The sequence below is a fragment of the Gallus gallus genome, chromosome 1 (assembly GCF_016699485.2).
Source record: "Gallus gallus isolate bGalGal1 chromosome 1, bGalGal1.mat.broiler.GRCg7b, whole genome shotgun sequence".
Lineage (NCBI taxonomy): Eukaryota > Metazoa > Chordata > Aves > Galliformes > Phasianidae > Gallus > Gallus gallus.
In genome coordinates, this window is record NC_052532.1 from 179037679 (window position 1) to 179059717 (window position 22039).

General features: G+C 35.8%; 1 protein-coding gene across 10 annotated transcripts in view; it reads left to right on the plus strand.

The window, feature by feature from the left end:
- PSPC1 (paraspeckle component 1) overlaps positions 1–22039 on the plus strand; it is a 67075-nt gene that overhangs the window by 6460 nt on the left and 38576 nt on the right. For all 10 annotated transcript variants that reach the window (XM_040700185.2, XM_040700191.2, XM_040700184.2 and 7 more), the window contains exons 4-6: positions 262–458; positions 4405–4489; positions 5981–6089. In XM_040700185.2, the coding sequence (XP_040556119.1) occupies positions 262–458; positions 4405–4489; positions 5981–6089 (391 nt within the window). The remainder of the gene's footprint in view (positions 1–261; positions 459–4404; positions 4490–5980; positions 6090–22039) is intronic.

Genomic DNA, 22039 nt, shown 5'->3' on the forward strand with positions numbered 1-22039 from the left:
CTGAATATTTTGTACTGTGGTAATAAAACATTTTTATGTTGATTATATAAATTGAGTAGATATTTATTTGGAAGGTTTCTCTGATCAGATTACTTACCACATTAACGGCTGAATTAAACTCTGACAAACTGGTTTGCAACACAGATCTGACTTTGCATCAGTTTACTACATTTGAAGTGATTGTTTATAAATTCTTTGGCTGTTACAGCTGTTGATCTTAACATTTCCTTCTGTACATTTTAACTGCAAAATTTTCATTAGGGAAAGAGAACAGCCTCCACGTTTTGCTCAACCTGGAACATTTGAGTTTGAGTATGCTTCACGTTGGAAGGCTCTTGATGAGATGGAAAAGCAACAGCGTGAACAGGTTGACAGGAACATTAGAGAAGCCAAAGAGAAACTAGAGGCAGAAATGGAAGCAGCTAGACATGAGCATCAGCTAATGTTGATGAGGCAAGGTAAAAAATCAGATAATGTATTAGTGTTAATTCTTTTCTTTTCACAAATTTTCTTTCCGTAGCGTATTGAGCTGTATGTTAAATGCAGAGATTTCTGGTAGATGCTATTTAATTAAATGCATTGAACCGAAGCAAAGGAAGAAGTATTCCTCTATTTGCATAGTCTTTGAGGGTTTGCAGTAATGGATTAAGAAGCTGAGAAAGGGGAGGTTGCCTAGGTGTGTTTTTTTTCACTTGAGTTTTTGTGGTGTAAGTAGTTTATATAACAAGAATGAATGGTAGCCTCAACTTCATCTGTAAAATTATTTCCTGTTGGTGTTGCTTATGGTTCTAGATAGGGCAAAGCACTGTTTGTGCACCCTGGCCAGGAAAAAAAAAAAAAGAAAATGATAGCTCATAGTTACTATAACTGTGCTCCTCCGATACGACCCAAAATAGTACAGTAGCTTATTTTTACTCTTTTTTTAACATTTGAAACCCAACTGAGACATGTGTGCACGATTATTGTATGTCTAAGCAACGCAAAATAAGTGACAGTTGTCATTAACCTATGTTATTCTTGAAAGTGTAACATGGTGTATCCCTCTTATTTAACATTATGGATATGTTCCCTTTCTGTAGTTTTGAGGGAAAGAATGTCCTTTCCAAACTGTTTTCAAGCCCTACCCCTGGGAGTGGAGCAGAGTTGAGCTTGTATTTCTGTGATAGAGAAAGCCTACAGATACAAGTATCTGACAGATACTTGTCAGATATAGGACAAGTATCTGATATTTTCTGCTTCTTAGTCTTCTTCCCCAAAAGCTGAAGGCCCCTAATTACTGCTATTTGCAGTGTTTTCCAGTTGAGAACTACAGAACATCATTTGATTTTAGTTCTTAAACTTACTAGTTCTGCTGCAGCTGAAAGTTGTCATTAGGAAGAAGTTCACCTATCCTTTTTTTCGTCAATGAGCATACTTGCATTAAATGAGAAACTGTGTTTATGTAAGATCTTATACTGCAATACAGAGGATAATAAAATGATAGAAAAAAAATTAAATGCCAAATAGTTACTGTAGCTCCTTTTGTGAATGCTGAAGGAAAAAGTTCTCATTTTTTGAAATAGCTATAAAGATCCACTTTTACACAGAAAAAGACTGTTCCTTCTGCTAAAGAGCCACTGGAATAAGAATGTTTTTGGTGCCGATATTCCAGTGAAAAAATAGGCTTTTTTGTTGCTGTGGGAAGGGGGTTTTTCATTCCTCTTTGATTATAATGGAGCACTTCTCTTTGGTGTCAAATAACCTGGGATTTTGTGCAGGTGCTCAGATTTAAGCTATTGACATGCAGGAATTTGAGTAGCTGAGCTATAGGCATGTTTTTTGTTTTTTTTTCTCTCACCAACTCTTCAGCTTCAGTGTATGTGAAAATAACCTAATGAGATTGAATCATGTGCTTTTTAAGAAAGCTGCAGTGAAACATAAGGCATCAGAACCTGGAATTACTATTTTTGCATACCTGATGTACAAGCCAAACGACTGATTTCAAAGATGATTGAAATAGTTATTCCGAAAAATGGGATGTAAAATTATAGCATAGTAGTTATCAGGAATTAAGAAGATGAGAGGAATGAGTTTTAATGAAATTGCTTTCAGAGGTGTTGGGGCTTGCACTAGAGTATGCTGGTTGAAGTACCTGAGTTTTCATGGCATGGTATTAACACTGAAGATAAAGGCTTCATTCTTTCAACATGTGTAATTTTTCACTTTTAAGTGTCATGTTTTGACAGATTGAGTCAGAAGTAATTTGTAAAGCAGAATACGTGTTTCCATGTGTAAGTAAATTGGCATGATATTTTTGATCTACGTATTGCTGGTATGCTTTAGACTTGTGTAAATATTCCCTCATAATGATAGTGAAATAGTTTGACAAAGTACTAGAAGATTTGACTAGATTTAACCTGAAATTTCATTCTTTATCAGCTAAATGGAAACTGGCCATTTGCTTTACATTTTTAGAACCTAAAAAATTAGCAGCCAAAACAATGAAGCTTTTTGGATTTGGGATTGTTGCTTGTAGGATTAACTCCTGAGATGAGAGGACACTTTCACCTTCAGTCCTTAAATCTACAGGAAGTTGAATATTGAAGACGTCTGTTCTTCTTTAGGCATGAGAAGATAAAGAAGCAATAGTCATACTTTCCATCTTTCACAGCTGTCTGCTTCAGTGCAGGTTTTTTTTCTGTTCAGAGAAAGGGCCTGTGCCTGATAAGTGTCAGTCCAGAATTAGCAGTATTACAAATCCACTAATATGAGAGGCTCTGTGTGCAGCCCGATCATATAGATCTTTATTTTTGTCTACCTAATAAAGCTTTGTGTCAAGATTCTGCCACTGTCATGTGGTACCAAACCTAATTGTTATGCTGAGCTTTTAAGTTCCAACAGTTTCAGGAAGGGCAGTAATCAGAACTAGGCCTTGAAAATTTTTAGAGGTGTGTAAAATTAGGACTGTAGAACTTAGACGGGAGGAAATGATAAATTCAAAGCAGCTAGTGGTAGAGAGAAGATAGAAAATCCTGTTGCAGTGTAATGTAAGGAAAAAAGGAATGATAGGTAAGTGGGAAATAAGATAAAGACAGTAGAGACCTTTTCCCACCATAACCAACGCTGAATGCAGAATGGGCTGATTCATGATCTCATTAACACTCTGAAACAATCTAAATGTTATTTTAAGGAGTTTGTGGCTGAGTATGAAGATAGCGTTGGCCAAGACTGCTGCAGTATGCACTGTTGTAAGGAAATGGTGCTGCAACTTTTTGATTTGAATGGATCTTCATTTTAATCATCAGTCCATTCAAATACAGTGACTTAGCAGAGATGGTAAAAGCTGGCCTGCAAAACTTGTTTGAGAGGAAAGACTTGTATTGTCAATAAGGATGTTATCTGGTAAACTTGGTTAAAACAAATATATGGTAAAATTCTGGTGATCTTTAAAAGAAAACCAATGAATGATACATTGGTAAATGTAGCAGTGTACAAGTTTATAATACGTGCTGCTGCAAGTTGGAAAGTTTTTTGCAGAGCTAATAAAAATGATTTAATGTGGTGAAGAAATGCATGTAAAAATGTGTGGAGTAGTTGAACTCGGGCATAAAACACATCTAGTAGGTGCCATGGTGGAGTTTTCCTCATGGTGTCTGCAAATAACGTGGCTAATGTCCTGTGAAGGTGGAAAATGCAAATGGTTGCTTTTATTGTGGCAAGAGGTGGAATTAATATTCACTGAAGAATGCATGAGTTTCCAGGCAGAAATCATTAATCTGATTGGGCAGTATCAAATAGAGCTAAAGTAATTATTATTAGTTCTGGCTTGCTTTTTAAGAGCATTTTAAAGTGCTTTTTAAGGAAGAATTTGGCTGTTCTTTCTGGTAGTGTTAGCAGTTATAGTTATTTCTAAGTGAATGTAAGCACAGTCATGATTAAAATGTCTATAGAGGTTCAGATCATGTGCACCTCAAGTTAATTTCACTTGTTTCTGGTGTGTTGTGCAATTGTCTGCTATAGATGATGGAGAATATGAATTGCACTAGTTTCCTTGCTGAAGGGACTTGAGCAGTGTGCAGTTTTGTGAGAAAATGGATACCTTGCCAAAGCTGCAAAACCAGGGCATGATTTAAGTGATTGAGACTTTATTTTTTTTTTAACTCCTCTTCTCTTTGTTTGAGGGCTTCAAATTTGTGTCCACCATCTTCTTTGGAGGCATAGCCAGTGTAGTACCTTACCATTTGAGCCTTGGGTCCCTGCAGGCTTAGCTGAATGGGAAGGAGCTGGTTAGATGTGTTGAGAAATTGCTTTAATTTTAAAATTGATTATTGTTAGAATGGTAATCTGATAGTGGGTTTTTTGTTTGTTTGTTACCATGTTGTTAATTGAGAGCTTTTATCTTCATTATGTTTTTAATCCTGGTAGATCTCATGCGACGTCAGGAAGAATTGAGACGTTTGGAAGAACTTCGGAATCAAGAACTTCAGAAACGCAAGCAGATACAGTTGAGGTATTTTGTCTTATGCTGTGTGAAGTTGTGGCAGTAATTTAAAGCATGCATCTGCTGTCAGCCTGCACGAATTTAGGTACTTTGGTGTGCAGAGCTTATAATACAACATATAAACATCTCCTGTTTAAAAGTTGTTTTTCAAAAGCATAACAGGATACGTTTCTGTTAACGTTCTTGCAGAGAAAAGTGGTCACTTATGCTAATATAAAAGAATAGTTGCAAGTATTTCTAGTATTTTTTCATTTATTGCAGCTCAGTCATTTTGTAAATATCTGAGTTTTCTAATTAGCTTAGAAATGTCTTAATGTGAATGTTTGTTTCATACTATGATTTATTTTTCAACGTGATGGAAGCATAGCTGTAATGGATCTGTAGTAGGACACGCTTGGGAGATTTTGGGGTATTCATCTACTGCATGTAGAAGTGTGGCATTGCTGATTTATAGTCAAAAGTGGGATTTTCAGGAGTGTTTTCTTGTGTTACTGTTATACTTTTTGGCATTTTGTTTTCTGATGTATTGCTGTTCTCTTTAAAAGCTGATTCTTATGAATACTGGGGTTGCTCAGAAAGTAATGCCTCCTATCTTATGATGTTGGCCCGTGATGTCTGAGGCAGATGTTGGTGGTAAAGCAGTATAGGTTGAACCTTTGCACCAATATTCTGTAATGTTTTGTGGCCGTGTGACAGATGGCAGCAGAGGGGTAGTCTGATGAAATGATGTCTGACATGAAAGTGTGTATGAGGCAGAGCTGTCATTGAAAAACTGTACGGAAAAAAATGGCACCCAATGACATTCCTTGATGCTTGCTGGACATTTTTGGGGACCAATTAGCGGATGTGAGCACAGTGAGGTGCTGGGTGATGCATTTCAGCAGTGGTGACAGTGACAGTGGGTCACTTCTGGTGCAGAATTTTACAAGTGTGTCATGTTATCTCTTGTTTATCACTGGCAAAAGTGCAGAGCCGATGATGGTGACTGTTGAGGAGTAGTGTTTTGTAGCTGAAGATTTTCTCTATCGAGTGGTGTTACTGTGCTTTTTGTATCAGTTGTTTCTGTGGAAATAAATAGGAGGCATTGCTTTTGAAGTAATATACATACTAGTATTAAATATCTCAAGAAATGGAGATGGCACAAAAGAACAGTACATTCTGTAGAATTGGCAGTTTGGCTGTAGGCTAAAATATTATAGGCTGTAGGTTAAAATATTATAACTCAGTATTTTTTTAAAGCTTTTGAACCTGTTTACAAGTTTGTACAGGTTAACTGTAGCCAGAAGAGCAATATTAGTTAGTATTGTGAATACCTGTATACTTGTTAAACAAAAACACTTTGGTAGTGTTCAAGCCCATCAGGTTGAGTAGATTAGTGCCTTACACTGTATTAAAAATTAAGTAGTTATGCTTATATGCTTGATGTTAACTCCTGAGACTGGTTATGAGCCTGAACAGATCATGAGTCTTAATTCATGTAATTTTTGAAAAATATCCTAGACATGAAGAAGAGCATAGACGCCGTGAAGAGGAGATGCTACGCCAGAGGGAACAGGAGGAATTGAGACGGCAGCAGGAGGGAGGATTTAAGCCAAATTTCATGGACAATGTAAGTAGAACTCTGACTAAAGTTGAAATGGTAAATATTTCACTGTAGTTTCTAGGTTTTTTTAAATACTGTGTCTTATTGAACTGCCATCTTGTGTGCTGTTTTTCCTTCAGAACTCCATTATTCTCATGAGTGGAGTGACACAAATTCAGTTAGTGCAATTTTCTTGAGCTGTGACATCACTATCTTGTAGGAAAATAAATAATTCAACATTTCAGCTAATTGAAGGTGTTCAGATGACCATTTTCCTTTTTTATTCAGGAAATCACTTTTTCCAAGAAAATCATCTAGTTTTTTTAAGAGGAAGGTCAGAGACTGGATAGTATGGACATGAGGAGGTGCCTCAGCTGGGCTGAAAAATTAAATTTTTAAAGGATTCATACTGCAAAGCTTGTTTGATTGCTTATTATGTGTTATGCTTAATTTTAGTAATAATAGTATACTTTAGAAACGGGCAGTGGAGCTTCACATGAAGCCTAAAATCCCTTTCTTTGAGACCCTACTGTAAGACTAGATGAGGAAAATATCCAGATCTGAAGATGATCTCCAGTACTGAAGATGACCAAAATGTTCAAAGGAAAAAAAAAAATCTTAGCCACAATTTCTGCATTAAATAATGTAGCAGTAATGTATTTACATCTGTTCAGCCTTTGAAGTCTAATCCTGAGGGAACAGCAAAATGGGGATATCAGTGGAATCAGCTTTTAAATTTTCAGGATGATTTCTTTTGGTCACGGGTGTGGTTTCTACCAACCAGAGCAGTGAAGTGAGCACAAAGCAGTTAAATGCTTTAATTTGATGTAGTAAGGATACCTGATACTGCTAGAATGAATTTTAGTGGGCAAGCAGTACGTAGTGCACGTAGTGCTCCTCTGTACAAGTTCTATGTGATGCATAAAATGGAAACAAACTGCTGGTTTCTCAGCTGCTTTCTGATTTGTGCTTCGTGGAAGTAATGTTTATTTCACATGCTATACAATAACTCTGCCTGTAGAACTCTGAAGAATATACTAAATATGTTCTGAGATACCCTAAGAGAAGATTGAACAGGAATCTTTTATTTTCCTAGTTGGACTTAGGATTTTTAGTAAAGATAGTGAGGAAGCACAGTAGTTCCTTTTGTGATGTTACCAACTGCTGTCAGTTGATTTTGCTGATAGCATTTGAGAAACTCGCAGCTGGAAATAGTTGATCTTTTGTTTCCCCGCGTGCTCACTCTGTAAAGAAAACTGTGCTCAGGCATACGCTTCTAGGGGGACGATGATCTAGAACTCAAAACTTAAAGTTTCCTTTAGTGTATTCCTATTATTGAACTGTTAAGTCATATTTTGCAAAACAGCACATAACAATCATCTGATGTAATCTAGAAGTAATACTTAAGTGATTCTGACTTCTGTAGAGCCAAGTATGTAAGTTCATTTCATGTTAATATCATAACATCTTTTGGGGGCAGTCTGACTTTCTGATTGTGTAAGCGATGTGTCAAAATAATCCTGTGACTGTGCTGCAAGATCCCTGTTGCTCACTGTTGAGAGCTGCAGGAAGGGAAAGCTGGCAGGAAAGAGATGGCAGCAGCTCTGCAGTTCCTTTTGCTGTTGGGTAGTAGCATTTTCCCTGTAGCTCAAGGTTGAGGGAGTGCTGGATAGTGCTGGCCACAGAAGCCTCTACTGAGTTGCTTTTTGCAGCTCTTTGAGATAAGGTTGCTTGAATTGCTTGCCATCCTCATGCTGTTCTGCATATTTAAATTTGGAAGCCTGTGTGTTTAGAAGTTCTTCAGGTTGTGTGCTGGACATAGGAAAAATTGTAGCATGAGGAAGAAAGAGGAATAGTTCAGGTGGAAAGCACTTCAATCACTGTAATTTGTGTGATTTTATACATTGAAATTTTGGGGGAGAAAGAGGTAGGAGAATGTTGTAGAGTGTGTGTAGCTCTCCTACTGAGTTTCGTTTATTGGGATTTTATTCATCTGGAATAATATACACTGCAAGAGTATATAGATATAGTTGTGCAGTGAGAAGCCTACCAAAAGAGATACAGGTCAGTTGAAGGAGTATGAGATATAGCCACTTCCTTTTTGTATATCATGTGAATTTGAAGTGATTTATACAATAATAAGTTTTCCCAAGTTTTTAGGGGTATTCTAGTCATGTGATGACGACTTCTTTGATTCCAGTTTTAATTCTTCCTCTTTAAGGGTTAAAGAACATTAGGAGTGATGTATGTATTTACTTTAATGTGTTTTTAATAAGGGCAGCTCTGAAACTAAGCATGACCTATCATTCTACAAGTGTTTGTTATAACATATCTTTAGATCTGTGTTGAGCTTGTGATGTCTGAATGGAGGTTTGAAAAAGCCTTTGCATTTTGGAGCCGATAAGAATTTTGTATCTTATCTGGAGATTGCAAAATGATGCATCTTTTTTTCTGTTTAATAGAACTTCTTATACAGCTGAAGTTTTTTTGATTTATTCTTAGTTTACTGTAAACAGACTCCATGTGGTAGTTTCATCTAGTCCTAGATTACCATTGTGCGTATGTTGAAAAAAGTTAATTTCAGTTTTGAGAATATAAAAGTTGCTTCTTGCACATTTTCTGGTATTGGGGTGTAGTTTTTAATCATATCTGGTCTTGATAAACTCTTTTGGCTTAAATTATGTCTCACATTGAAGTCTTCTGCCAATCATGTTTTTAGAAGGGAACTGATAATTTTCTAATGCTTGTTTTTGTTTCTTAAAAGCTTTGAAAAGTAAGCTTCCTTCACTTATATCCTATTCCTTATTACTGTTCAGTGTAAAAGGAGGACAGAAATGGTAAGTGCAATGGCAACCGGAATTGGAAATTGTCATATAAGGGTGCTGTATCAGGCTTTCCTGTTTAAAGCTTCTTTCTGTGTCTTCTTCCTAACTTGTTAAACTTTTATTTTTCAGTATGACCTCTTTTGAAAAATTTACTGTAATCAAACTTAATGCAATTAGCAGTTATTTGGTTTAGTTACAGTTGATAAATGTTTTCTGTATGAGCGCTTTTATTGCTGAAGCATTCATGGTGATGTTATATGTATATTAAAAAAAACCTGATTTCACTGACTGCTAATTCAGTGGGCTTCCTTGTGATGTCCAGACAATTTATCAAGCTAGTTGTGCAATCTATAGTAGATAAGCTGTTATTTACACTTCCGTATCATTTAGAGTTTTCTACCTTGCTTCATAAAGGTTCTTCAGTTGAAATCTGCTACTGTACCTTAACATACGTATGCATTCTAGTAAATGATATGATATCTGGAATCAGGAAACTTTTTCCTATAATTTTTATGTTGCATACGTCTTTTCTCCTGAAAGGAGAGCTTGGAGATATTAATTAATAGAATTATTAATAGAAATTAATTGATCATAAATAGTGTTTTTCAGCAGCACAAATATATTTTAAATTAAAAATATTCTATTTCTAAGTGCTTTTCCTATTATTCACTATGCAAGGGTTAGTATCCAATTGTGAGTGGCTTATGCAGATACACCTTTATTCTGAATCAATCTTTTCACTAAATAATTCCAACGCCAGTGAATATTTTTAATTGCTGTCACCGATGTAGAAGAATGAAAAGAGAATAATTTAGGTCTCGTGTATTAAAATAATTTTCAACTGTTTATAAAAGAGCCCTAGACTTGTGGAAATACTATTCTTCTAAATGTGGAAGACACATTTATTTCCATAATAACACTGCGAAATATTGTAAGGCGGATATTGTACTTAATGAAACAGTAGCTACTGTACTGTCCTTCAGCAGAGTTTACAGCTCTTTTTACTCATGGTTTGAAGATAGAATTGAGATTTTTATGTGCCTTTCTCCTCTTTCTTCCCATTCCTGCAAGGGGACCTTCCCCCTTTTCAAGTGTAACTTGCACAGATAAGGAATTGTTTTTTTGAGAAATAATCAGTTTCAACTTCTGAAAGCTTACTGCTCCTTTGCGGGAGACTTTGTACTCATATGTAGTTTTTTATTCTTGTTATTTTTGTGAATTAACTCTATAAGTTTTCTTTCCTTTCATTTTCTTAGACAAAAGCTCTGCTGCTAAGTATGTAGCATTAATAACAGAATGAAGTGGCAGGCACTAGAGCAGTGGAGGTTGCTTCAACAGCACAGATACAGTGGACTTGCAAGCTGTAACACAGTGGAGAGCATGAGGGTAAAAAAAGAAAGACATCAGAAAAAAAACACAGCCAAGTTTGTAGTTTGAGGAATGCCATAAAGTTGGTTAATGTAATATGATGTATTCAGTCTCTGTTCTAAGAACTGTCTCTGTTTAGAGCAGTTTCTAAATGAGTCTTCCTCCTCACTCCTACCAACTATTTTGAGCCTGCTGCAGTATGTCTGAGGAATGGCTCATTTCTGTATTCCCATACAACTTCAGTAGTAGATTTCTTTGAGAGAATGTTAATTGGATTTTCTTACACCTCTGTAATTCAGCGGTAGATTTCTGGACATTAAGACTCTTCAGTGAACAGAACTGAATAGATTTTTTTCCATCTTCTAATCCATTACCAAAGTACCAGTCAGATAAGAAGTTTGAATTCACACTGTATGCAGAATTCTTTCTCACCTTGTTCAGAAGAAAACTAAGTTAAGGCAGATTTCCAGTAATAAATCCATTAGTAAAAATTTCCAGAGACGCATCTTGTTCCATAAATTGCTTTGGTATTTCGGGTGTTTAATTAGCATTAATTCTGTGACCATTTTAGGATGATTCATAATTGACTTTCTAAATTGGTGTGTATGAAGGAGGTGATCTTTCAGTAATGGAGCAAATAATCATTGGAATGTTAGATTTTATTAGTAATTTCATATTTCAGTATGTGCGAACTGTGAATATTTTAGGTAATGTAACCTGTGTTAAGCTTTATTACAATTATCTAACACTAAAATTTGGATCTTCTACTCAGCTGCAGTAATGCTTGCACAAAATTGTTAGAACATACTAATATTTACCTCATGTAAACTTGTAGAGAGAACAAGTGACCGTTCTGAAGTCATTTTTGTTCATTAATGTGCTGTCAAATATGCATAGGTCTCCAGTACAAATTTACTTGTAGGCATTCCTGAGCTTGTTCTCATCTACAGTAATCGATACACATTTTTGTCCCTGTTTTTTTTAGGTTGTTTCTGTTTATGAATTAATTTTCAGTAAGACTGATGGACCACGAAACTTAAACGAATGTTTTTCTGAAGATGCTTCTTATACAATGGCAAATGGCCATCAGCCTTGGTCAGTCATAGTTTTTCATGAGGCCATAGAGGAAGCAGATGCTTTTTTGGTTGAATTATTGACGGAAAGAGTTCAGCTGCCATCTAGTGCTTATTTGTAAAATACTCGACTTGCTTGCTTAGTTTCTCCTTGTTTAATGGATTTTACATGTGCAATTTAAAAGGCTCCATTAGAAAGCAAATACGAGGATTATAGCCCATATATTTAATGTAGTTTCTGAAACTTATTACTGCTCACAAGTTTTAATAAAGCTACCTAAGAGAGTTCTACAAAATCTGTTAACTGTCTAACAAAGTTGCACAAATACTGAGTTTTCTTGGGTTTTCTGTCTTCTGACAGTCAAGAACAAGGCTTTTGTAGAATAGAAAAAAATCTCATATTAATGTAATTGTTTTGTTAAATGCTGTACGTACTTAAGAAACTAAAATTAACATTTGCCTTAATCGTTTTCATTTTCTTTCCCTCAGCTACTGGACTTAAGTTTAACTTGGAGTTTGTACATGTATTTATCCAGACTAAGAAGAGATAACATTCAGTTTCAGTTGTCTACTCAGTACCTATTTTGGACATATCCACTTGTGTGAATCCTGAGATCCTACTTGAGGTGAAACTTGCAGCCAAAATAAGTTCCTTTACTTAGCTAAGTTTGTCTTTATTCAAAGGGTCTGCATTGAAGGAAGAATGAAACACCTAAAGGGTGAGAAGTGAGTCCATAGAATTCTAGAGGAACTGTTTGATGGATATGAGGAGAGCTTATTTACATTCCTGGTTTCTCTCTCTCGGGGTGCAGTGCCTTTTGAGTAGCTTTTTTCTTAGTGCAAGCAATAAGACGTGACCTTCTGCTTAGCCTCTGTTTTGCTTCAGTAGCTGGCAGAATGGAAGACTTTGACAGTGATAACACGGTGCGCTGCAACCTAGAAAGGAGCTTGTTTCAGTGAGGTTACCTCTTCATCCATGTCAAGCTGAACACTGCTTTTTATTTTAAAATAAATTTTTTAATGAGTCTTAGACAAGTCTAATTGCTGCAGTGTAGACATCAAGCAGATTTACCTCATTACTTAATGCTTGTTTTGGGTGACTAATTCTTCTGTGAAGAATATGAAATATAAGTAATATTTTTATTTTCTGTCATATTTTTCTTAAGGTTCCACTTCATCTTTCCAGAGATCTGCTGGTATTCTTAGATATATTGACATTTTTAATTAGTGTTTCTTGGAAAACATGACATATATGCATCTTTAACTGGCAAGTTTAATGTTTTGATTAATAGGAACTAACTTAGATAGTTTTAAAAGGATCAGTTATTTTGTTTAAGATTTCTCATTAAAGAAGTTTTTCTCAAATGTGATTTCTGCAACAGCAGCAGCTACTGACTTGTTAACTTTGCTTTACTGTTGAATAAGATGGAAGGATATTTGTATTAGTTTTGCTGTGTACATGACAGGAAGTACGCTGCTTTTCCTAATGGTGCTGAAGGCAGTTCTCTTGATAGTTACACTTGTGGGAGGTTAGCTCTTGTCTCTTCTAAATGTATTCATGCACAGGATCTTGCAAGGATGGTTTAAGGTCAAAATTATGTTACTGGTTCTCTTCTGTATATGTGTTAGAGCTTTTGTAGTCTTTTTTTCACTTGGTTTCACTTGGTGGTGTTTTCCCCCCCACACACCCATGTTCTGAATTACTAAGCACCTATTTATCCTCATGGAAGCTTGTATATTCTGTAAGAAAAACTGTCTGTTTTCTTCTTTGTCCCTATTACATTGGGATTCCCATTGTCTCTAACATGATTTTCAGTTCTGTGTTCTATACTGCATATAAACATAGTAGTTGTTTAAATATCTGTTGATGAAGGCAGGCACTGTAACTCAAGAGTTACTGTATATGTACTTGAGTCAGGAGACTTAACTACAAAGTAGTGTTTTTTAATCCATTCGGATTTGTTCAAATGATCAGTTTCTTAAACTTCTTATGAAAATTCTAGAGTTGCTTGGCTCAGTGTATATCGAGTTCTTTATTCAGAACTCTGTTTAATCAAATTATTAGTGTACCTCATCTTTCTCCTGTTTCACAGTAAATGGCTTCCAGGTTGTATGAAAATGTTTCCTGGGAAGCTTTGCAGAGATATGGAGCCTGATATCATGTCGGGATGCTTTTATCGTTTGTTTTGGATGCATTAAGTGCTGTTTGTGGGCTAGCCAGAACTTCACTTACGAACTCTTAAATACTGAACGATCCTGCCTGTTAAGAACATTCTCAACATTTCTAAAAGAAATGTATTTGCTTATTGAAAGTTTTTTGCATAATATTGAGGAGAACGCACTTTGGTCTTGGTTTAAAAACTTTGACTTTCAGTTTGTGTTTTGTAAATGCTTATGTATAGAAATCACCTGATGCCTCCAAACAGTTACCGAATGGCGTCTGTAATTGGACTTTTAGTTGCAATTCAGTCGATAAGTACCATATTTACTAAGGGGAGAAAAAACACTAATACGGAGCTCAAAAAAGAATCTTTCTTAGAAAGGTCACTGTGGCTATAACTAGCGTTGCTGTAGAAGTTACTTTAAGGTGATTTTACAATGTTATGTTTGACATTCAAATTCAAAAAGTTATGTTTTCACGTAAACGCATACTTCATGATATAGCTATATTCTTGGCTGGTTATTTTGTCTTCTAAGTAATTGTTGACCACTTTCACTTAATCTCATAATTCATCTTGAAGTTGGGGACAACTGTAATTTTGAGACGTTCAAAAACATTTTGAGACATTCACTGTGATAATTTGTGTAGCTTTGTTAGATGCCCAATAACAACTGAAATGTAGCATTGTTTTAGAACATAATTTTCCATTAAATATTTAGTTTATTTCTACATGATGGTACAGTTAATCCGGACTTGGCTACTGGTTAGACAGCCCTTTAACTCTGCAACTGCCAGGGTGAATTGTGGAGTACTTAAGTGGAGCTTGTTCTGTGAAAGTAAGGTTTGTTTCGTATATCCATGGATGTGTCCTAATCTATTTTGATATTTACCTACTCCCATGTAATTTCTTTAGCTAAAATAAAGATATAAGGCCAACTGTACATAAAATTATCTAATATGCCCTGACTATATTGTGAAGTAAAGTGGTCTAGAATTAGTTAAGTAGGTTGGAGGCCCTGCCTGCGGCAGGATGTTGGAGCTTGATGATCCTTGAGGTCCCTTCCAACCCAAGCCATTCTATGATTCTGTGATTGTGCATAGCATTTGTGAACTGGGACGTGTGGTAAATATTACTTTCAGAAACAGTTTTACAGGTAAGTGAACAAGTAAGTGCCTTAAATTGGTTGCAAATGAAAAAAAAAAGATAAAGTTGAAATGTATTTCATGCATTCATTTCATTATCATTTAAAAATGAAGATACTAGAAACAGGGGAAGTGTATTTAGATACTAGTTCAGTGGATCCAAAGTGGTGCATAACTCCTCTGGATCCGGGTTAATTGGCAGAATGTTGTACTGAGGAAGTTAGAATCAAGAGTTAATATATGGACATATGCCTTTTTCTGAAAGGATTTCCAAAGCTGTTAGTGGCTACATTCTTTATGCATGTTTGTCTTATGAGAAGAATTTCTGAATTTTACATTTAATTTTTGGGGAAGCACAAGTTTACCTTCCTTGTGGGTGTTACTTGTTGGATCAAGGACAAGTTCTGCCAGAACTATGCTCTCAAATTGCTCCCAGTGATGGCATCTGAAAAAAAATCTGTCTTGCACTTTTGCCTTCTGTGCTTTATCTGTATAGCCATAGGCAGTAAAGGGGCTTGGTAAGCTTTTTCTGCAGCAGAATAGGTGGAGGTGATGGTGACTGACTGAAGTGGATTTTCTTCCTAGTCCTTCTGGATTATATGTTGTTTGTTTGGTGCCATGTTTTGCCATTTGTTTATATCATTTTGTCTGCTGTATAACATTTTCTACAGGTTTTGAGAAAGTGAGGAACTACAGCTAACATGCTTTTTTATTGTGTTGTTGCATATGCAGTATTTTGTTGTATAACAAATGGTGGTGAATGTGGTGGGAATGTGGGAAAGAACTATACGTGGTTGCATTGTTTTTAAATATAACAATAACATGCAGAGAAGCAGCAAATAACTGCAAGATGAGCAGAAAAGACCTATCAAAGTGTGGACTGTTTTTGAATTTTTGGCGTATAATACAGCAGTCTGAAGATATAAGTAAAGTTCCAGTAGCTTAGGTGATAAAATATCATAACAAAAAAAGCACAAATTTTTTAATGAACATGTACTTATATTAGTGCTTTTACTCAAATTACTGAATCTTTATTTTTTTTTGCAAAATATAGCATTCCTCAAGCTTAGTATGTAAGGTCACTAGCTAAAGATGCTCAGAAAATATCTGCTCTAGGAATGCAGACAACTTCTTTAATAGTAATAACCAGTATTTAATACTGAAGATGGGTGAATATCTTTGATCAGAATTGGTATCTGAATTATCAATTATCAGTTGTCTGTACAGTAATTCAGAATTATCTATTCATAGATGTCTGAAATAAAAACAAGGATCTTTTTACTACCTTTTCTGGCTCAGATGATACGTTAAAAAAAAAAAAAGAAAAACAGTAATAGTTATTCATGTTTTTTCTATGTTGAAGTTCATTTCTTCTTTGTTTGCCTTATTCCATGTAGTTCAGCACACTGATTATTTTCTGCTTCTCTTGACAGCAGTGAGAAAATTTCTCCTTCCTTTCCACAGTTGCAAATATTTTGGTTTGTTTTCCTAATCTATATTTCTACTTTCTCCCTCAAACTTAATTAAAAAAAAAAATCAAATTTTTGACATTATTTAAACTATAATTCACTGGCAGTTACTCTACTGCACACATATTCCACTCTATGGTATTTGCTGTTTTCAGCTATTGCTTTCTTGAAAGAGTCTCAGCTCTTAAGTTGCCTTCATTCATCAGTATTTTTTCTACAAGTTTTCCTTTCACTAATTGTGAAATATTAGCTGAAAAACACTTATAGTTTGGAAAACCTAGTGTGCAAAATGGAAGTTGATGAATAGTGGAGTGTTTGGGAGTTCTTGGTTGTTGTAGAAGAATGTTTACTGTTTTTTGTCATGGTGTTTTCATCCATATTTTATAAAATGTTTGTGTTTTAATTCTGATTAAGCAAATGCTTGTGTTCTGCAAGATGTCACAGGTATACTCTCTTAGAGATGGAATTAACTAGAAAATTTTGGATTTAAAAAGAATCAAATGAGAGAATGAGAGAGACACCTGAAATGTAAGTAAAATCTAGAAGATAAAATATCAACTCTTCTGCATTATAAATAAAATAACGTGTGAACTGCTGCATCTCATAAAGAGCAGGGATGTGGAAAGTAAGAAAAAAATACTGGCTAATGTGTAATAATAGTAAGTATTAATATACTTGGGTGTGCTTTAGGTTAGATTTTGAGGTAAATCTTACAAGTCATGTTTAAATTAGACTTACAATTGCTTGCAGCAAATAAATTTGAGATTTGTTAGAATGTGATGAAAATACACAAGCACTATTAACGCTTAACAGATTTCATTAATAAGACTGATGTTGCTATAGGTGGCAGTCTTTGAGTGTTAATGTGAAAAATGAGATCGTCAGAATAGTGTCTAGTAGAAATGTGTGTCCAGTTATAGGATTTCTCATTGTTCCTTGGTGCTTACAAATTTGAGGCAATGATTAAATGAATCATTAAGGTTGGAAAAGACTACTAAGACCGTGTAGTCCAACCATCTACCCATTACCACCATGCTCAGTAAACCATCTGCACTCTTATATTAGTATTGAACATATTCTGTAGATAAATTGACAGTATAATTTGCGTTGTGCAACTAGTCAAAGACTGTCAGTTTAAAAAATAATTTACTAAAATTGTGCAATTATAGAATTACTGAATTATTAAGGTTGGAAGAAACCTCTTTGAGAGCATGCAGTCCAACTGTCAACTCATCACCACCATGCCCACTAAACCATGTCCTTCAGTGCCTCATCTATCCATTTCTTCTACTTCTTGGTCAAGATGTTGACTTCACCACCTCCCCAGGTAGTACATTCAGATACATAACTACTCCTGCAGAGAATACATTTTTCTTAATATCCAACCTGAACCTCCTGTAGCGCAATTTGAGGTCATTTCATCCAGTTGCTGTTACCTGGGAGAAGAGGCCAACTGACACAACCTCATTTCAGGGAGTTGTGGAGAGCAGTAAGGTCTCCCTGAGCTTCTTTTCCAGACTGAACAATCCCAGTTCCCTCAGCTGCTCCCGTAAGCCTTGTGCTCCAGACCCATCATAAGCTCTGTTGCCCTTCTCTGCACACGCTCCAGGGCCTCTGTCTTGTAGTGAGAGGCCCAGTACACAGTACTCAAAGTGCAGCCTCACCCGAGCTGAGTACAGAGGGATGATCACCTCCCTGCTCATGCTGGCTGCGCTATTGCTAATAAAAGCCAGAATGCCATGGGCCTTCTCAGCCACTTGGGCACACTGCTAACTCACATCAACTAACACTGCTAGATTATCTGCTGCTCCAAGCCTGTAGTGTTGCCTGGGGCTGTTGTGACCACAGTGTAGAATTTGGTGCTTGGTCTTTTTGAAACTCATACAATTGGCTTCAGCCCATCAATGCAGCCTATCCAGATCCCTCTGTAGGGTTGTCCTACCTTTAGGCAGATCAAGGCTTCCCAACTTGGTGTCATCTCCAAACTTACTGAGGATGCACTCAATCCTTTTGTCAGGATCATCAATAAAGACAAAAAAGAGCTGGCCCCAGGACTCACCCTTGGGGCGCACTACTTTTGACTGGCTGCTAGTTGGATTTAGCTCAGTTCACCACTGCTCTCTGGGCCTGGCTGTCCAGCCAGTTCTTTACCTAGTGAAGAATGTAACTATCCAAGCCATGGGCTGCCAGCTTCTCCAGGAGAATACTCCTGGAGTTAAGAGTCCAAGGCTTTACTGAAGTCTTTGTTGCTTTCATTCACAGCCTTTCCTCATCCACTAGGTGGAAAGATTAGTTGGTGGTTGTGTTCACTGTATTAAATAGTGGTTTATTTCAGGGAACTCTTGAATATAATTATTTAAGGAGTGAGTTGTCCCCTAAATGCCTTGTAAAAGTGGAGGACAGTGCAATTAAACTTTTCTTTTCTAGAACTGGCAGTATAAACCTGACTTAAACATCACTCAGCTTATATTGAAATTAGAGTCAGACTCTACATTGAATCTAGCTGTAGGCAAATGACTTAACAAAACAAAGCACACTGCGGGGTTTGTTATTACCAACTGCGGGGTCCCACTTATTCAGCACCGTATGCTCTGCCAAAAAACAAATTGCATGCTTTGGTAAGTAGAAGCTAAGCAAAGTGAAGACCTTAACTTGCTACTCAGATAAAGTAAGACCTTAAATTGTGTTTCATCTTGAAAAGATCAGAAATAACTGATATTGAATTAAAATGAATTTACAATAATGTAACTTCTTTAAGGCAATTTCTTATGGGTCTGTAACAGAGGTGTGTGATCTCTCCCTCCTGCCATTTCTGTCTGCAGTCTATCAGCACCAGTGTGTTAGATGATACTAGCTCTTAGTGAAGTTCTGTGATACAGTGCTGTCCTCTTTGCTTGTTAATTCTGTATGAATTGTTTGTTAAGACTGACGATACGATGCTGTCTTGCATGTTTCGTAATAAATTCAGTATTCAATACATCTGTCTAATATTTAACTGGGAAGCGATTGTAAACTGCTGCTTAAAATGTATGTGTTTCTTAGGGAACAATTTCATCTTAAATAGCAGAAAATATTTTTGACTTTCTTTAAGTACTTTTTTATTCTGTAGTGTTCAGGTGCTGAGAACTGCCGTCAGTGAGCTGAGCGTGCCGGACTAATCATGCATCTTTTTTTCATAAGGGAAATGGTATTTTTTTTTGTAAACAGTCAAATCATAATTTTTGCTTTAATTAGGATTGTTTTTCCAACTTGCAGCATTTACTGGAATATATATTTGCATATATTTCATGCAACTTTTATTACTGTTTTTTTACCAATAGGGTTCTAATTGTATAGATTCTTTAATCATTTAGATTAATGAGTCATTTCAACCAACTCTTCATTACTTAAATCATTGAGGAAGAAACTGCCTGCTCAGGTCTCGTTGCAGTGTTTTTTTCAAAGACCAAGTCCAATTTGTAACTTAGTAAACCTGATCTTAGTAAATAATTCCTATATAATGTATGTTTTAAGGCTGTGCTTGCTTTATCTAGTTTAATGCATTTGTATGCATAATTTTACATAATGTAAGGAAGTTTTTTTTTTAACTTTCCTGAGCTGTCATTCATAGAATTATTGTTTAGGCTGAACAAGATCCGTGGAGGAGTGAGCAGCTCTGGATTTAAGTAACAGTGGTCAGGATTACAAGAAGATGTTGCATTTTGAAATAAGATTGGTATTTTTCATGTGATAGAATAAAGTGAAATATTTTGTAATATTGTAACTTTCAGGATCTTATGTATAGGTTTTGATGGAACAAATCTGAGAGGGAAAGGATGCCAGAAGTGAGTAGGGAAAAGGTTTTTCTTCAGCTCTTCATTGGCAGCATAACTTCCAGTTAGTTGAAAAGTGGAGACACTGGATTGAAGTGGCAGAATATTGTGACGTGAACAATTTGTAGTCAGAAGTATCCCATGTACTCTTATTTTTGAGTGCCTAATCAGTGATGTTAACCACTTAGGTAGTTTGTATTTAAAATACAGACACCTTTGCATAAATGATCTTGTGTGACGATTGAGGAAGCTTACAGCAAAATTACTTAGGCTTCTTGTAGAGGCCTGTAGAGAAACTTTAGAAGAAAGTAATGATTTTCACTGAGATTGAGAAATGTCTTACCCAATTTGTCTACTGTATAGTCTCTAAGGGAGTTGAGTTCATTGAAAACATAAGTATGAACGTTTGTGTGAATCATATTTTGTTATAACAGTTAACCAAGTTCTACATGTATATATTTCTTAATGCTCAAACCTGAGTTGATGGGGTAAGTGTTTTTTTTATAAGGCATTGTTTTATTGCTGTGCGTTATTGCTTTGGTGACCATTCCTTAGCTGAAAGGTGAGTAATTCTATGTGAATTGTGAAGCTTCTGGCCACTGATACTTCAAGGAAACTGTATGATCTACTTTCTTGATATTTATGTTGGTATCTTGCTTTTTGCTATTGTAAAATAGTCAACCACATACATTCCACTCCATAAAATTTTGACTGTTTCACTACTATGAGTATCACTTGCAGACAGAAATCTACAGTTTGTTTAGATTGCCGCAATTGCAAGGCATGCTTCCAGGAGAAAAAAAATGTAGCACTAGTTTGTTATGTAAAAAACAAAACAAACACACAAAGAAAACCCACACAAAGTTAAAATCAAGCAACAAAACCAAAAAAAAGTTTTATAACTAGTTATATTCAGTGTGAGGAAGTACTTATATCTGGTATAGTCTCCTGTATCTCATCTGAACTATCTGTTCAAAACTGTTAATTTCATGGTTTCGTAGAGTGCTTAAGAACATACTAATATCTTCTAAAAACCTGAAGATTATCTTGGCAATTTTCTGTATACTTAAGACTACTATCAGTGGTGATGAGTTTGCAAGAACATCGTACGTGATAGAGGTGCAGTGCTCAAGACATATCAATTGTAGTATTTGAAGCAGAGGGAGCCTGTACTATATTAAATACACAATATATATGCAATTTGAAAACAGTATTCAGTATTTTTTGTAGATTTAATTTCTACAGTTAACATTAGAAAAGGTTGGAAATGTAAGGAAATAAAATTTTTAATGCTTGCACCTGGAGTAATTAGCAAGCGTAGTGGTATTGTTAGTTGCTATCATAGGTTTTTCTGAAAGCAAAATACTTGCATAAGTCAGACCCTTTAGATTTATTTGCATTAGTGAGTTGTGAAATATCTTATGAGAATCATGCAACAGGATTGGAGATCTTTTGACTTCTAGGAAGAATTGTAATGTGAAAATAAGGTATTATCATTGTTTGTGTCCTTTCTTTTTTTGAAAAATGAGCTTCTCAAAAATTGTTACACATTACTGCTCATCTGTTGCCTTAGAGCTTTTTTTTTGTCTCCCCTGTAACTGCATGTCATCATTTTTTCTTGTTCTCTTGCAGTTTAAGTTGTTTTTCCAGGTACCAGCTGACTTCGGACCTTCTTAACAGCTTGCCTGTGTATTTTGCTAGGAAAAATGTAATACTCTTGCTGCTCGATTTTATCTCCCTCTAAGAGATGGTTAGGGGTGGCTTCAGGGAGTGCCTGAAGCAGGCTGCTGCTCAACAGGACAGTGGGTAGTCACATAGTGAGGAAAAGAAGCCCTTAAAGGCAACCTCATTACAGTTACATTCAACAATATCAGCCAGCAGCAATTCAGCTGCTCTGTCATAAACTGCCTGTTGGTATTCCTTCCTTTGTAGTGTTTTAGGCAAATGATGTGGAATAGTCAGCCAGATTTATCTGTACTCTTTTTCATACTTGCATAGTAAAAATCTGTTAGTCCACAATTCTTGTGGAGTAAGACTGTATCTGGATTCCTTTGAGTAAAAGCTTTGGTAAATTAAGTATAAGTCTTCAAGTTTAATGTCAAGCATTTAATCACTTTCATGATACA